An 18,794-nucleotide genomic window follows, 5' to 3' on the forward strand; every position below is an offset into this window, starting at 1 on the left:
ACTACTTGTATATCAATTTATTATTACTGTTATGTTCTTTCAAGTTTTCATTTTCTAAAAATGTATCCCAATTTACATATGTATCATATTTCCCCTGTTATCTTAGTCTACATTACCTGAGGTGTTCGTTGTAATTCATATAAACTGAGTTCCCATGTTTTGCTTAATGGTTGAGTTCCATTTGTCTGCACAGCCTGAGACATTGCTAGGGATAAAAAAGAAAGAAAAAACAATTTTAGTATCTGAGAGGGAAATAAATCTCAAAAGTGATTTTTAGGAATTGTAAATCCTGAGGATAATAAAAATAAAAATTATACACTGGCTCCTCAAAAATTAAAAAAAAAAGCTCAAGAATCTCTCCATTTATAATACAAACTACTAGAAAGCAAGAGAGACTAACCAGTCTCTGAATGCCCAAAATAAACACAGAAAGTACTTAATTATTACTGAAGGTATACAAAACAGTCTTAACCAAAACAATACTTTTTTAAAAAGTCATGGTCATGGAACTTAGAACTAAATCAGGAAAATTTGAGACTCTACAGCATGGCCTCTAGTCCAACTTTTATCAAAGATACAAAAGCTGCTTTCTAGCACTTTAAGCCACTGATCACTCTGTTCTTAAGCTCTGCCCTCAAGAAAAACTGGTTAACCAGAACCTAACCTGCCAGAGTATTATCCAGAACCTCACTGACTTGGGGAAGGAAAATACACAACTCTTGCGCATTCTAGCCATCCTATTCTCACCTATTGGGGAGACGGGGAGGGAAAAAACTAAGAACCAAAAATTGACAGCATTATTTGTAATATCAAAAAAAGTCTATGCATGCCTGTCAATAAGAATATGGCTATATATACATATATATTACAGAATACTATATAAGCTGTATGTCTGACATGGAGTTCAACAGATGTACACAACAAACATTAAATTTTTTTAAAAAGCTAGTTTTAGAGCAAAATGTTTATCATGCCTGTTTTAGAAATTAAAACAGAATCCAAACACCTAAAGATGCTTGTGATTCTGAGTTCTGTTCACCATCTGTCAGCCACATCTGTCATTCTTCTCTTTATCAATCTTGCTCATTTTCATTTTACAACCTTCACTAGCTCATCCTTCTATCTGTAACAGAAGGCTCTTTTCCCCAAAGATTTTCCCATAGCTAGCTCCTTCATGAAGTCTAACAAAATTCTTACTTTGCCATTCTTTCATGTCTTCCCTCCCCCCGCTCCCCTTACCCTCCCACTATGGCACTTTTATCTATCTTATTCTCCACAATATCCCCATTACCTTGCACTGTACCTGGCACACAACAGCTATTTAAAACAATACTTTTTTTAAAAGTCATGGTCATGGAACTTAGAACTAAATCAGGAAAATTTGAGACTCTACAGCATGGCCTCTAGTCCAACTTTTGTCAAAGATACAAAAGCTGCTTTCTAGCACTTTAAGTCACTGGTCACTCTGTTTTTAAGCTCTGCCCTCAGGAAAAACTGGTTAACCAGAACCTAACCTGCCAGGGTATTTATTGCTGAAGACCTCAACAACGGTTATGATTGAAAGAAAGGAGCTCAAGTTAGACAATCATAACAGTGTTTGACCTGTTCATGACTAAAAAAGTGTCACTTCAAATTATCATGGGAAAGGGAAGACAAAAGGAAGATTTATCAGTTTCTATGCATATAGAAAGTATTTTTGTGTTTCTGTATGGTTAGGGCCCGAAGCAAAACAACAACAGACACAGGAAAACACTTGTCCTTCAGAAAAGTCTTAAAACACAAAGGTAACTGAATAGGTAGGAGATTTATCTTTCTAGACATATGCTTTTATATTTCAGGAGGGATGAGAGTATGGAGACATTCCAGGGGCCTTAAAGGTTAAGACCTCTCTGATATCCACCCCGCCCAGAAAAGTTCATTTACATGCTAAAGATTGTATCCTCCTTTTCAACTAAGGAGAATTTGTTTCCATTAGGGAGCAAGGATTTCTCTCCCTTTCTCAGGAGGTGAGGTAACAACTACACAAGCTCCCAGATTCATATTTTTAGGTTCTTCGCCTACCAAATGAACATCTAGCTAAGAGGTCCTCAAACTTTTTAAACAGGGGGCCAGTTCACTGTCCCTCGGACATTCCACACATGCGCACTGCGGGCCCGGGACGAGTCGTAGTTTGAGGACCCCTGATAGCTCTTACTGCATAGCTTGCAGGGTGACGGGAGTGGGGTGGGGAGAAGAACTCAGGCACAGGGGAACTGATGCAGTTATTGCTGTAATAATAATCTATCCATCCTTGTCCCTGAAATTTTGTGTCTACTTCCAGGATAATATGAATAAATATAGCTTTTAAATGTTTATCATTCTACCATGCAGAATTTGGTTCCTAAAACTATCCTATAATTTAGGCTTTAAGAAGACTAACAATTTTTTTTTAAAATGAATACTCTATAGAAATTATATTCAGGACAAAAGTACACTAAGTTCCCACATACCATCTTTGAAGGGATTAAGATAATATATATAGGCCAGGAAGACTGTTCTCTGATCATCAAGAATATTGGGGTAAAGTGTAGAGAACCCTATATTGCCTTTATCCTTTGGTCAGACTAGGCAAACTAGGGAGCAATGATAAATTCTGAGTAAGCAATTCAACTGCCATCATAGCATTGCCTGCAGTATCACCTCATGAAAACCACTTGCAGCAGTTTGTAATCTGAAGTGACAACTCTAAAACAGACACTAATTTCTGTAAGCATCTAAAGACAAAGTGTTCTTTACTGACAGTTGTCATTGTACTAAACAACTGGAATATTCATCTAAATTATTTTTGCTAACCTAATAGCTTCTTTATCTAAAAATATAATCAACTCCTAATTGGATTGTATTTTTTTCCACATCATGGAACACAGAGCAGAAACATTTCAAAGGTGAATTACAGAGCTTCATTATCCAGTCTTAATTAAGTTTTTGAGTACTGGTAACAGACTTAATGTTTTTTAACCTCTATATAATTAAGTTATTGTTACAGGAAGAATAAATGTTCTAAGATTTTTTAAAGTACCACTTAAAATGCAGACCTAGATAATCTAGATCATCTGTGCCCTCTTATAATATTTCTTATCACTCATCACTATTTCATTCTTCTACACTACTCCTGCAACCCCTGTTCCACAACGCAGATACTTTCTTAATGGCCCAATACAGTCTTTCCCCAAAGCTTCAGATACACCTATCAAGGTCTAATATTAGGCAGCATCAGTTACATCAGCAGCAGCCTTGTTTTCCTTCTGTCCCTGTCTACCCATATTAGAAGCTAACAGACCCACAATGACAACCAACTGAGTAGGAAACATTTATTGAGAGCTACTATGTGATAGGAAATGAGACCCTCCAAGAGTTTATTGGCTAGTGGGCCCTGAACCATGTTTTCCATACAATTTGTAAATGCTACAAAAGCACAAAGTAGTAGTCACATGGAGGAGCAGAAATCAGAAAAGGGCTTCCTAGAGAAAGAGACTCCTCCCTTGGAAGAGGAGAGTTTAAGGTTAAGTGTAAGTTAACCAACTAAGGAAAGGCAAGCAGTCCAGAAGGACCAACATAATAAGCAAAGGCACAACTCAATATGGGGGGTTTATGAAACTCCAAGTAGTTCACTACTAAATGAGTGAAATGTGAGAAGTTGAAATAAGTGAAGCCATTTAAAAATGGAGCCAGAGAAGCCATTCCAGAGGAAGTACTTTGTATGCCTTGGGCCTTGAACCTTTGGAATATTTGAACTGGGCAAAATAAGCTTTGGACTGGGCAAAACCAACAATGTATTACAAACAACCATTTGCAAAGCCAACAGAAAAGCAGACATTCTGAACACAAAAACTAATGATTATGGATTCTTTTTGAAGACAGAATCAGTTACCAGCCATGTATAGCTAAAATATTAACTCAGTTTGTTGGCACCAATAGAAATTTTTTTCTTCTATTCATGTAATTATTCCCTCCTTTTCTAATAAAAACCCCTTGTGCTCACCCTGTAATTAGGACATTTTTTAGGTCTCTGCCTGAATCAGTATTTCCAGAATTGCAATTCTTTTGACCCCAAATAAATACTTGTTGCCTCTCATTTTTGGTTTTTTATTTTTAGCTTAACAGAAAAGAGGGAGGTTGGAAGTAAAACAGAGGCTGAAGAATTAAACGGTGGACCAGATTAGGGAGGCCTACTATGCCTTGCAAAGGTGTTGAGAAAAATCCACAGTGGAATGACAAAAAATCAGATTTACATTTGAAACACACAAATCAATTCCAGCAGCAGTGGAGGATGGACCTGTGGAAGCAAAATTTAGTTAAAGAACTGTGCAATAATCCAAATGAAAAAATGCCTACATTTTTATAATAAGTAAGAATTAGAAGGGGCAGAGCTGAAAAACTCTTGGGAAGTAAAATACATGGGATACAATAAATGAGAAAAAAAGGAGAATAAAACCACAAGCTGCCAAGCTGCCGTCTAGTAATCAGTACAAAAAAAAAAAAAAAGAAGAAGAAGAAAAAAAAATCTAAAGTGAGATAGCAAAATATATTTTAAAAAATTTCTATATATTTTTAAACAGGAAATGATATGCATGTTCTAGAAAGGGATGAGAAGCTAACTTCAGTTTTGGGCTTGTTGCATCTGGGGTATATGCAGGTTACCCAGAAGCATAAACACACCTGAAGCATGAAAGGTTCTGATGGGAAATTTCAGCTTATAGCAATCAAAACTGTAAGAGAAAAGAACATGCAGTGTGAAGAAAATGTAGAATAAGAATTAAAGGAAACTGGGCTTGCTAATTAAACCACAGGTTATAGGAAGAGTACTATATTCAAAATTATCCCACCATATATCAGTGTTATGGATTATTTGCATTTAGCTCAAAAACAACTCACCAGCAATGCTACTGGACAGAAAAAAATCTACCGGTGCATGGATGGAACTGGAGAGCATTATGCTAAGCGAAATAATCCAGAAAGATAAGTATCACATGATCTCACTCCTATCCTATCTATCTAGGCAAATTAACCATCACTCTGTCACAAAGATGGCGGCACCCATAGCCACAAGATGGTGGTGCCCAGCCCCACCGGAGTCCCCAAGTCCCGGGGCGGGGTAGAGGGGTGGCCGCTGAGAGCAGGCAGCGTGACAGGCCTGGCAGAATGCTTGCTTCATTGCTGCAGCGACGAGGCAAGCATTCCCCGCAGGCCGCAGAGGGCCTCTGGGCAGTGGGCATGGAGCGGCCAGGTCCCGCAAGGAGCTACTGGCGCACAGATTCGTGTGCAGGGCTACTAGTCCTATATAATAAAAGGCTAATATGGAAATAGACTGAACGGCGGAATGACTGGTCGCTATGATACGCACTGACCAAGGGGCAGACACTCAACATAGGAGCTGCCCCCTGGTGGTCAATGCGCTCCCACAGGGGGAGCACCACTCAGCCAGAAGCCAGGCTCATGGCTGGCGAGTGCAGCAACGATGGCAGGAGCCTCTCCTGCCTCTGCAGCAGCGCTAAGGATGTCCGACCGACAGTCGTGGGGAGCGGGTCTAAGCCCTCCTGGACTGCAAGAGGGCGCAGGCCGGGCTGGGGGAACACCCCCCCCCAAGTGCACAAATTTCGTGCACTGAGCCTCTAGTGTGGAATATAATGAACAACATAAACTGATGAAATAAAACAGATCCAGAGACACAGAAGCATCGAACAGACCATCCAACCCATGGGGGGTGGGGAGGAGAGATCAACCAAAGGACTTGTATGCATGCATATAAGCATAACCCATGGACAGAGTCAGTAGGGCGGTGAGGGCATGTGCGGAGGGGGGGGGGGGCAGCAGGGACCAGTGGGGAGAGGTCAACGGGGGAAAAAGGATTCATATGTAAATACTTTAAACAAATCAGTTATTGTTTAGCTCATCTCTCTCTACTGATTTACCATGCTATCTTAACAAAGAGGAAAAATTATACATGTGAATATACATATGCTTATATAATATATATGCTTATATAATATCTGTGTGTGTGTGTGTGTGTGTGTGTATGAAAACTCTAAAATACAAATTTAACACACCAAGTTCTGCAATAAATGTACTGCCTAATTCACGTGTAACTGTAGAGTTTACAAATTCCTTAGTAAGGTTATTAGGTACAGTCTCCTCTTTTCCCTTTGCAAAGGCAACACAATTTGTCACCAGGCTGACTCTTCTTCAAAAGGAGTGATCAATAAAGTTACCCCTAACAGTTTTTCCCATGTTTATACTCAGCCTTGCAAAATAACTGTTGCCACTAGGTGGAGACAATTTGATAATAGGAATATTGGTTACTCACATAGGAGTAGCCACAAGTTTTCTACAAATACATGCACGTGGTAAAAAAGCTCTACTTCTAAATTCTTGGGTGAACTGGGGCTAACCACTTTATCTGAGGATCCGGTTTCCTTCTTTGTAAATAAAATGTTATATTAAGTAGCATCAAGAGCCCTTATTAGCACTAATATTTTGTGGATCAAAAGCTTGCTATAAAAAAGATCCTTACCTCTATGATGCCTAACAATGGTCCTTTCTCTTGACCTAAGAAAGTCTACCATTAGCAACATCTTTTAACTTGAATACTCCAAACACAGCCAGTCAGTCATCCATTTCCTCCAATCTTTTCTTTTCAAAATAAGAGGCGTATTGTGTATTAAAGTTCAAACATCTATCATTCAAAAGCCAAAGCCAAGGGTTTCTGCACTTTGTCTTCAAGAAAATTGCTGAAACTATACATCTCCACGTCCATCTGGCATATATATATTTTTAAATAATAAGTTAGCAATAGATCTTTTTCTGAACTGTATACTGATGCTAGAGAATGTACATCTGGGAGTGGGAGTTGTTTCTCTTGTGTTTTCATTTTTTATCCCAGGTTGTCAGAACTTTCCGTTTTTGTTGATTTCCTGAATTCTAACTCATCTGTCTCTCTGACAAGACATTCCTTACACTGGTGCTTTACTTCTGATTCTCATCTGCCAGTCTAAATTTTGTAACTTCTAAGACTGTCTTAATCCCTGCTTCCCTAAGGGGTTTCTAGTATATTGCCTTCATCCCAGTACAGTGGGGCCCTGACTTACGAGTGTCCCGACTAACGAGTTTTTTTGAGATACGAGTCATCTCTCGGCCGATTTTTTGCTTTGAGTTGCAAGCTCAAAAAAATTCGGGTTACGAGCCAGCTTCAGATACGCCACCGCTAGTTGGCGCAGCGAACGTCACAGTGATTTGACATACGAGTAATTTGAGTTATGAGCTCCTTCACGGAACGAATTAAACTCGTAAGTCAAGGCCCCACTGTATTTGAATCTAGCGGCCTACAAACTACTGACTTAATAGCTTAGACCTCAGACTCTGGCATAATTTAGGCTCTCAGCTTTGAATACACACTAACTCTATACCAAAAACTAACTACATTATTAGAGAGGGGCAACTTTTAATTCTCCCAGTGCCCTAAGACCAAGAGACAGAAAGAACAATGGTCATTTCCTGAGCAAAGCAGAAAAATCCTGAGTTCCTAATTAGAGCAAGGGAGGCTACCAACTTCATTTCACATCCCTACCCAGATTATAAGAAACTGCAAAGAAGAAGGCATATTGATATGGCAGCAATAACCAGTTTTATTTGCTGTGGACTCTATGCCATCAGCACACATGGTTAGCCTCCAAAAAATATCTACATATTTAATGACACAGACAGATCAGTATCTCTATATTTGACAAGTACTTCACATCTTAAAGCTTAAAGATTTATATAAGTGTATCATTAATGACAAAGCTAAAAAGAGAAATCTAGTAACTATTGACTTGCAGTCCAAAGCCCCACATGCCAGAACAGAAGTTAACTTTTGAAAAGTGGTATACCGAGGTTGTCCTCCTTTCCTAGGAAGAGACATGCCCATCAAGTGTAGATTTCTGTCAGAAGCAGCAGAGGTGCTGATAAACACATGTCAGCTTTAGCAAGTAACAATGTAAGAAGTCACAGAAACATTCCCTTAAACCAGGGGTGGGCAACCTTTTTGTGAGTGCGTGCCGAAACCAGCAAAATCTCTGACTCAAAATTCTTCTGTGTGCCAACCCTAATTTTTTGAGAACATGTTACGCCTACTTGATATCTCTTAAGGTGTACGTGAAGAACCTTGAATAATAAAAAATTCATTCGAGCGACAAAAATACAGTATATGATGATGAAAAATACATTTACGGTATTTTTTAATGTATACATGTGCACTGATAGTCCGAGAGAAAACTTTATGACTCTGTTTGATATTATCAGTGGGACTTTTGCTGCTGCATCACTGATGACAGAGATTTTACATCAGGTTTATATTTCGTGACCTTCAGAGATAGGCACAAACTACTTTCATCCGTCAGGCTACCCCTATTATGAGACTTAACAAAATTCATCACTGAAAACAAAGATTCACAATTGTAAATGGAAGATAATAAGAGAGGGTTTCGCATGCCAGCAAAAGTTACTGGTGTGCCATGTTTGGCACGCGTGCCAGGAGTTGCCCACCCCTGCCTTAATACAACTGAAAATGCAAACACCAACAGGGTCTGCCTTTATGGCATGAGCATAATCTACTGAAAAATTTGTGGTGAGGCAGTTCACATACACACACACACACACACACACACAATTAGATAAAGAAAAAAAGGTTGAAAGCTGACGCCTTCATTCTAACAGCAACTGGAATGACCCTTTTAATAAGCAGCCCAATTATTTCCAGAGATATAAATTCATATTCATATTCTTTCGCCGAGTTATCCCAGTCCTAGGAAATAATCAATCAATCAATCTATCTATCTACATATATAAAAGCCTAAGTGACCATCCAACCAGTAGCTATGATGTGCACTGACCACCAGGGGGCAGACACTCAATGCAGGAGCTGTTGAGTTGCGGTGACTTGGCAGCTCTGGTTCTCGTGTGAGGCAACGGAACCAGAGAGGAAGGAGCCTGATTCTGGGGGTGTGTCACCCAAGAACTGCCCTCTCACAATCCGGGACTCCTCGGGGGATGTCGGGAGAGCCGGTTTCTGCCCAATCCCTGCAGGCCAGGCCAAGAGGCCTCTACTGTTATTAATAATAGGTAACTTTTGCCCAGCTGGTGTGGCTCAGTGGTTGAGTGTCCACCCAGGAACAGGAGCTCACGGTTCAATTCCCAGTCAGGGCACATGCCAGGGTTGCGGGCTCGATCCCCAGTAGTGGACATGCAGGAGGTGGCTGATCAATGATCCTCTCACCACTGATGTTTCTCTCTCTTTCCTTCCTCTCTGAAATTTTGGTTAAGCCTAATAACCCTATGAAGTAGGTACTAGAATTGCTCTCATTTAATAAATAAGGAATCAAGCCAAAACATACATAAATAAATAAATAAATAAATAAATAAATAAATAAGCAACTTGCTTCAAGGTCTCATAGTAAAGGTCAGAGGCAAAACTCAAACGCAGGTCTGTTTGACTAAGAAGGCCATGCCCTTAGCCACTGCACCAAACATACAATTATTACTACTACAATAATAATGACATTAGCATAGAGACATTTGCTGCAAACCAACATGACATTGCTTCAATCATTAAAAGTAGTAATTATTACTACCATATCCAATGACTAGTAATACTTATAAGGTAAAGTGATGAGAGAAGCCACTGATTTGCATCTATGCTACAATTACAGCTATAAAAAAGTTATGTTCCAGAAGGTAAAAATTGTTTGGAGTTCGTGGGGAGGCAGGATTCTCTCCATTTTTCAATTCCTATTATTAATATTACTACGATATTACAATAAGCACAGATTTTAACAGTTTTAAGACAACAATAGATAAGAACAGAAGAGTGAAGAATATGTTTCTAGTGTCCCTCTGTTACATGGGGTAGATTTTCTCTTATAAAAAAGAAAAACAACTACGATGGGGAATAGCTGCAGTAAGACTGGGATTCAATTCCAAAAGGTAAACTAATTTAATCTTTTTTTTTTTTTTCTCTGCAGGACTTTCTTGTCACCTGGTTTCTGCAACTCAGATCCAAAGTTTAAAACTGGAAAAGCAGCTTCTGCAATTTCAAAAGCAAGGGTCTTACAAGAAGCATGAAATTGAAAACAAAAACTTTAAGAATAGAAAGAAATCTTACAGCTCTGATAAACCTAAAGATTAGCATAAATTTTAGGTTCATGAAAGCTGCAAAAATTTGGCATAGCTCATATATACTAGAAATCACCGTGACTTTGGTGAGTCAATATATGTAAACCTCTTTATCGATAAAAAGAGCATGTTTTAGGTGATATATATTTTTAAATATACGTATATTAATTGCGAATAATACCTGCCCTTATGGACATCCCGATCTTATTAGCAATGAAACTATAGTTAAATATACACATATATTTTATAACAAAAGCAACGAAATCAAAACAAATGGAATCAAACTAAAAAGCTTTTACACAGCAAAGGAAACCATCAACAAAAAGAAAAGGCAACCTACTGAATGAATTAAATAACTGTTAGTCATATATATAACAACGGGCTAATATCCAAAATATGTAAAGAACTCATACAACTCAACAGAAAAAAAATCTGATTTAAAAATGGGCAGAAGATTTGCACAGACATTTTCCAAAGACGTACAGATGGCCAACAAGTACACAAAAAGATGCTGAAATCATCATGGAAATGCAAATCAAACCACAATGAGATACCACCTCAAACCTGTTGGGGGAGGGAATATTACACTATAACCAGACTTGGGAAAAGTAGGATTAAAGAACATCCACTACTCCCATACATCATTTTCACCCCAACAACTTTCTTTTCCTCCCTCCCTCCCTCCCTCCCTCCCTCCCTCCCTCCCTTCCTTCCTTCCTTCAATATATTTTTATTGATTTCAGAGAGGGAGAGGGAGAGGGAGAGGAAGAGGGAGAGAGAGAGATAAAAACATCAGGGATGAGAATCACTGATCGGTTGCCTCTTGCATGCCCCCTACTGGGGATCGAACCTGCAACCCAGGTATGTGCCCTTGACCAGAATCGAACCCGGGACCATTTGGTCTGCAGGGCAACACTCTATCCACTGAGCCAAATCAGCTAGGGCCCAACAACTTTCTTTTAAATATTAAAAATAAAAAATTTGGAAACAGACACAAAACTAGCCCCAGGATCCATGTCATAAATCAATCAATCAGTCTGTCTCTCTTCACATACAGCCCTTATATTTATAATGTGCTTTGCTCTTTACAAAACGTCTTTACCTACATCACCTCTTATGTCTTTACAAATAACCAGTAAGGTAAGCAAAGGTATTTTTTTTCCTGTAAAAACATTTTATTTTCTGTTACATAAACAGCTTTCTCAGGTAATTGGGGTATATTTTTTTAAGTAAGCCTATCTCTGTTATACAGAATTGTAATATAAAAATGATTTATAGGCTACAGTTGTCAGAAAGCAGTTAGACTAATCCTGCTGAAGAAACTTTCCTATTTAAGTCTATAATATGGAATGAAAATAGTTACATGATTTTAAAAATCTTCCGATTATCAAGGGAATGTTTACTGTCCTCCAGAGAGAGCCACAAGAATTTTTTCATAATCTCCTTTGGTTTCATCCAGGATGACTTGGCAGAGAGAGATACCATATAACTTCTGATAGCATGTTTTGGTATCATTCATGTCAATTTCAGAACGGGAAAGCATAATCCTGACCAATGTCTCATGACATGTTCCAACATCCTTCATGGCTTGATGAAGCTACTCAGCAAAGAACACCGGATGGTTTCTGACATACTTCCAAATAGTTGTAAAGCAATTCTTTTTAAAAAAAATGTTCTTATTGATTTTTAGAGCAAGAGGAAAGGAGAGGGGGAGAGAGAAAAAGTATCCATCAGTTGCCTCACATATACATCCAGACCAGGGATTAAACTGGCAACCCAGGCATGTGTCCCGAGTAGAAATTGAACCAGCGACCTTTAGGTGCACAAGACAACACTCAACCAACTGAGCCACACTAGCCAGAGCTGTAAAGCAATTCTTGACATCATCTTTCATCTCCAGTTACAGAACTTGGTTCATGTCATACCGACTGTATTTGGTGTACTTCCAAAACACTCTGCAAAGGTGGGGACAGCTTCTGGTGGTAAAAATGGTATTAAACACATTCACATCCGTCCCTTTTCTCCTTTCTCCTGCTTCATATAATGCCCTGGCATCTGAATCAACCAAGTCCTCATTTATGTCAAGATCCTCAGCTTAGCCATCCTTAACAAGAGAAAGCAAAGCCTTTAATAATCCCCAGATGCGTCTGAGGCGATGTCTTTAGCCAGTTCTCTCTTCAATACTTCTCTATAGATTCTGTTAATTTCTGTTAGTTCTTGACGCCAAAATTTCATTCAGTGTGTCTTTATCAATTCCAAGACCCGTCATGGCAGCAAGGAGTTCATCAGTATCCAACTGGGCTGGAGTTTCTTAGAGCCAAAGAAACTTCCTTGAGATGACCTGTAAGGGCTTTCATCAGAAATTCATCCAGAGGTTTTCCTTTTTCCTGGAGATCTGCTGCTTCGATCTGTGGATGCTGTGCTGTGCGTTGTTTCTTACAGTTAGAATGTCGATGACGACTGCTTCATCCACCAAGTGTGGTGTTGTTTTTCTTTTAACAGAAAACAGAAAAGCCAACATTCTTGCTAGTAGTAGAACCAGACTTAGAAACCAACTCTCCTACTTTCTACTAGCCTCAACACTACACCTTCTGTAATGTAGTCTCCTACCTTCTACTATACTCAACACTACACCTTCTATAAAATGTTTGGCTAGATTCCAAGACCAACGTCCCAGACTGAATTAGACTCTATATAGTAAATAGTATAAACAGTGAGGTTTAATGCAATTACTGGCATAGAAGCATACATCTTTTTTAAAGTGAAAAATCGATTGGTTTTAAGTTAAATCAGCATAATGTGTGTATGCAGGCGGGAAGCAAGCAGGACACGTCTAAAAAGAAATCAAAATGAAGTATTGCAGTTTGAGCATTTTACAATAGCTAATGGAGGGAGTGGTAATTAATACAGGGAGTAGAAAAAAAGGAGATAAAAAGTGGACAACTAAAAAGAACAATGTAAAAGGAAACTACATGATGTGTCTAATTTAAGGAAATAAAATGAGGGACTTCTGTCTTTTCTTTCCCCCCAGAAATAACTGTGAGATTTTAGAAGATTAGGCTATAATAAAAGAGGTAGAAGATTTTTGTTAGTCATCAAATGAAATCCCATGCCCTAGTCAGTTTGGCTCAGTAGATAGTCAGCCTGCGGACTGAAGGGTCCCAGGTTCAATTCAGATCAAGGGCCTGTACCTTGGTTGCAGATTTCCCAACCCTGGTCTGGGTTCACGCAGGAGGCAACCAATCCATGTTTCTTACAGTGATGTTTCTATCTCTCTCTCCCTTCCACTCTCTCGAAAAAATCTATGGAAAAATATCCTCAGATGAGGATTAACTTAAGAAAAAGAAAAAGAAAGAAATCCCTGCCAAAGTTGCTGGCTCTGGAATATAACACGTTAGAAACCCAAAGTTCTATTTCTAAATCAGCTATTGGTCTTACACAGTTTAAAGTAACTATTTACTCTTTAAATTCTCACATCTGTAAATCAAATAACACTCTACCCAAACTATTTTTTTTATGACTTCGGAAGGAGTAAACAATGTTGCAAAGGTAATGATCAATATTTTAATTCCCATTATCCACTACAAAAATAAATATTCCTTGAATATCTTTTATGTGCACAGTACTTGGCTAGCCTAAAAGTGAAGAGAGACAGTCTTCCTAATCCAGATAAATGCAACACAGAGAAATGCCTAACTAATTATGATTATGATTACATGACAAAATTGAGGCATATCAGAAATAGTTTTCCTAGGTACTGGGCTGACCAGAAGAGTCAGAAAAAATGAAGTTGGATTTGATCAAGAGACAAAATAAAAAGAATAGTCATTACGTTTAGCTGGAAGAGAAGAGGTATGTAGGCTGCTATATCCTTTAGGTTCGCAAAGCACATCACTCATCTGTTACTGCATTTAACACACTGTACAGTCATTTATTTATCATCCCCATTCAGATCGTAAATCCCCCAAGGCCAGAAACCATGTTCATTTTTCTATACATAATCTTTAGCATAGGGACAGCCCCACATGATAATCAATAACTGTTTTTTTGAACAGGCAAGGTAAGGACAGGATTCCCTACTTAAATTACTGTATTTTAACCTAGGCTATCTGTGCAGGTTTACTCACTGATTCTCAACTTCAAAACTACCATGCTAGCCTCTGATCTATGGTGCGGGAGCTGAGACTGTGCAACTATACTAAGCTACTCTTCTGCCAGGAGCTCCCCCTTAGACTTTGCCAATGGAGGTACTAAACGAAGATTTGAAAGGAAGAAGAGGGTGAAGGGACTTCTTACAATTGCTGACAGCAGCAACTGGTTCCAGCCCCCAAATTCTTTCTGTACTCCCAGAACTAGCCATATCAGCAGCTGAACACTGACCTCCTCAAAAGTTTAGAAGCAGGCCCATGGAATCTTTTCACTGAGCTCTTCGGTTGACTAATGTAATGCTCTCACACCCATCTAACCAACTCCCTATATTAAATCACCACTGTTGAAATTCCTATTGAAGTTTCTGTTTTCTTTACTGGGCACCAAATACATTATTAAACACAGTGATTCTAACTGCTCTCCTCTGAGATACCTTCTGGCTATTTCAATGAAGGATAAAGAACGTTTGGAATTATTCCTATAGATAAAAATCTATTCTATAAAGGATAAGTCAAAACCTTTTAAATCTGTGCCAGTTAAGTTGCAGCACAAAAATTATTAACTTCTATACTTTAAACTATTCAAGATGAAAAGAAAAAAACAACAACAACACAGAAAACAGAGAGGAGATGAGAAATAATTTAAACAATGCAGGTTATTCCAGGTATGCACACCTACCTCTTTTTACTACAGACACAGCCTAGAGAAAATGGGAGACGGTAGACCTGATCTCAGTTCCCACAAGCCTCCCCTCCTCCCCTAGTATGAGCATTATACCATTCTGAATGTGACTGTTATATTTAAAAACTTTTTTTTTTTTTTTTTGCTGTTCAACATGGCCTCTAAATGCAAGCAAACTACTTCTCTAGTGTTCAACAAAAGAGACAGCACTCTGTTCCAACACTAAAACTGAGCTGAACTTACAGGTATGTTGTTCTCCCTTCTTAAGGGATTTTTAAGCTTAATTTTTTACTACACGTGATTTTCATTTTATTGACTTCAGAAACAAAAAGAAATCCCTCTCAAAGGAATCCACAAGCAACACATCTTCTGAAAACAAATGACCAAAATGCTTTGATATTTTAATGAAATGCTTAATAAGATGACTTCATTAAACAATTTATTCTGAGGTTAACAAAAATAATATGTCATTATTGTACTTAAACTGATTTTTTAAGAATTATAACAAAATGGAGACATGTAGAAGCAGCACACATGTTGTTAACACACTCTCTAAATGAAATGTGAGAAGGCCAATTCAAGCAACAGGACTCTTTCTAAGAATGTTTAGTAATTTATGTAGGTTCTAAGCATCCAACAAGAGGTATCACTAGGCCCAGACAAGTATCAGTCCACTTCGGCTGCCTACCATCTGTAAGACAAAAGAGAAGTAAAAAGAATCTCAAACTTGAAAAACTATAGTCAGTTCCATGGGAGTTCCTCCACATAGCATAAAACTGATTAACAGCCACCTCCTACCTATGGACATAGGAACACCAGCTTCTATTTCAGTGCCAAGAGTTGCATTAGCACAGTCAGCATATCCATGTAAAATCAACCAAACTGTACTTAAAAGAGACACCTGAGGACCCATGTGACATATTAGGTAGAAAAGGTGAAAAGACTGGGGGTGGGGAACATACAGGATAGATGCACCTTCAGGGAATGAACAGGGTAAATGTTACTGTACCTTTGTACCCAAAATTATATGGGGATCTAAACATTCAATAAGTTACTACAATAACAGAGATTTCAAAGAAAAAAAAACAACAGGAAATTAAATAACTGGTGTCTGATGACAATGTATGTCTCCCACAACATGTATAATAAACAATATTAATTGAAAATCAAGCATAGATCTGTATGTGTGCAGAATATACATAACCTCATGGTATTTTTCTTTTTTTAAAAATTGCAAACTGTAATGCACTGTTTAATTTCTCCAGATTTAATAAATGAGGCGCTACAACATTATGAGGTGCTTTAAGTCATGCTAGAAATGCTGTCATAATTTTAATAAAGTGCTTTTTAATGTTAACTCACTTCTCTTGGCTGGAAAGAATAATGCTTCTTTGCTAATGTATAGAAATGAAACTGTCACTGAAACATCTGGTTATATATTATTCATTAGACATATATCACCTTTATCCAACGACTGCATAATATAAACACAAATCATGAATAAATCAGATTAAGAGATAGACCTGACATCCAAAGATGTTTGCTGACCTGCTCTATATTTCTATCCATACAAACCAGGAACCTAGCTGTCAGAGTGCTCCTCACAGGCACGAGAAAACCAAAAAATTCTCAATGTCTGCATTGTCTGCAGTATGTTAGCGGTTCTAATTTGAAATATTTTTTTATGCAGCACATTGAAGGACCATCAGCATATTTTTCAAATGCTCAAAGGGGACTAGCCTACTCAGGCACTCTTCCTTCATAAAAATCTCCATTTCACTCCCACACCTATTATAATTAACCTCAAACGTGGACTCCACAAGGGTACCTGAAGGAAATAACTCAAATCCCTAGAAGGGAGAGGCCATATTTGCTTGTGCTACTATCCCTGGAAAATGGAGTCTTACACATAACGACCAATTATTTCGCTAGAAAGTGCGACCAATGTACAAATCAAGATTTTAAAAAGATACCTGTTGATTGTGACAAAAGCAGAAACTTCGGGGGGAACCAGGAACATAACCGAACCGCGTTGCTGCCACTTAAATTCTTTATAAACCAAAGGATCAAATATTCATCATAAGAACCAAGATCTAACACCCATCTGAGCTGTTAAAATATTCAACAACCATACCCCAGGGCCAGCGAGGAAGGTAGATGATCTACCCATCACGCTAAGTGTTTCAGCCCATCCTCCTGGAACTGCCAAAAAGTAGACCCTGTCATGCGGAACCACTCACACGCCAGTTTCCCAGTCTAAAGCGGGGACCCCACGTCTCGGTTTGAATTTTTAAAAGAAGTAAATAAAGCGTCGTGAGCATTCAAGCAACCGAATGCACGCCTACCCACCTCCCAGCAAAATTTCTTTGCAAAACCTGCCATGTTCACACATAAAGGCACACAGTCTCCAAAACTTCTGACGGTCATAAAGTAGAGACACCCCCCCCCCCCCAAAAAAACCAAACAGACCAAAAGCTTCAAGGAGATAAGCCATTAACTAGGACTATGGCCTTGGCGGGCAAGTAACGGGAATGAACCTCAAAACTGGTGACCGGTTTGCACGAACAGCACCTCCGGGAATAGGGGGGGCGACTTGTGAAGGAGGGAACTTATCCTGACAACCGGGCCGAGGGCTCCCCGACCACACCGGGTCCCCCAGGTCTCTGCGTCAGCGACAGGACTCAAACCCCGAAGCTCCCGGCAGAAACACGCCGAGACCCCCTCCCCCCACGGTCTTCTGGGTCGACCTGGCGATTTAGAAGCAGCAGCAGACCCCCCCCTCCCCCAGCTCCCCCGGCGGGCGGCACTCCCGGCAGGTTCTCACCCCAGGATCCTCCCCGCGGCCCGGGGGAACCCCGGCGCCCATGAGCGCCTCCCCGCACCCCGACGCCAGCACCCCGGGGGGGACGGGGCTCCTGGCACAGAGCGCCCCCACCCCGCCCCCACGGCCGAGACGCACCCTCCCGGCCGCCAGGGGCCGAGCGCGGAGAAATCCCCCGCATTCCACGCCTTTCGCCGCCGGGAAGGGGCCGCGGGGAGGCTGGGGCCCCGCCGGGGAGGAGCCGGCGCGAGGGGTTCGCGGCCAAGGAAGGAATCCCGGAGCCTCGCCCCCGGGGTCCGCCACGAGCCCGACTCGCCGCCCCCGCCAAGACCCTCGAAGGCTCGGGAACAATGAGAAGCCGCCTTCCCCGCCATCCCCCTCCAAGAGCGGCCGGGGGCGGCGACGCCATCTCCCCTCACACCCCCGCGGACACTCACACACACACCCCCGGCCCTGGCCGCCGTCAGCCGCCCGCAGCCCAGCCCGGCCCGCCCGCCGCTCCCGCGCCCCTCGCCGCCGCCCGCCGCCCGCCGCACTCACCGGCGCCTGCCCCAGCCCGGACTCCGTTGACCGCGGCCGGAGCGAGACTCGGGTCCAAGGCGCCGCGGCCGCCGGCGCCGCCGCACAATATGGCGAGCCTGGGCTTCCGCAATGGAGCTCGGGAACTACAACAGGGGCCACTCAATATTCATGAGAGACCGAGGGGAAGCCGGCTGGGCCAGCGCTGCGGGGAGGGCGGGAAGGAGCGAGCGAGGGGGCGGAGGCGCGGGACGGGGACGGGGACGGGGACGGAGACGTGCTGGCGCGGGAGCGCCGCCGCGTGCTGGCCTGGAGGCCCGAGCCACCGCCCCGCCCCGCCCCGCCCGCCGCCGGCCACGCCCCCGCCCGCCGCCGGCCACGCCCCCGCCCGCCGCCGGCCACGCCCCCGCCCGCCGCTGGCCCACGCAGCCCCCGGCAA

At 41.1% G+C, this 18,794-nt stretch overlaps 1 protein-coding gene and 1 pseudogene across 3 annotated transcripts in view; both read right to left on the bottom strand.

Moving 5' to 3' along the window:
* RNF2 (ring finger protein 2) overlaps positions 1-18,668 on the bottom strand; it is a 38,114-nt gene extending 19,446 nt beyond the window's left edge. Inside the window, exons 1-2 of one of the 3 annotated variants that reach the window (XM_059675592.1) lie at positions 18,377-18,668; positions 117-205 (exon numbers count right to left, since the gene is read on the bottom strand). In XM_059675592.1, coding sequence (XP_059531575.1) covers positions 117-203 — 87 coding nt within the window. In that variant the 5' untranslated portion in view covers positions 204-205; positions 18,377-18,668. Of the gene's footprint in view, positions 1-116; positions 206-4,638; positions 4,658-4,698; positions 4,726-18,376 lie in introns of those variants that run through there. The other 2 variants (XM_059675593.1, XM_059675594.1) reach the window with 2 other exon arrangements.
* Positions 11,402-15,333, bottom strand: LOC132221343 (annexin A1-like; annotated as a pseudogene).
* Positions 18,669-18,794: the final 126 nt, after the last annotated feature.

Source organism: Myotis daubentonii, chromosome 18, assembly GCF_963259705.1.
Source record: "Myotis daubentonii chromosome 18, mMyoDau2.1, whole genome shotgun sequence".
NCBI lineage: Eukaryota > Metazoa > Chordata > Mammalia > Chiroptera > Vespertilionidae > Myotis > Myotis daubentonii.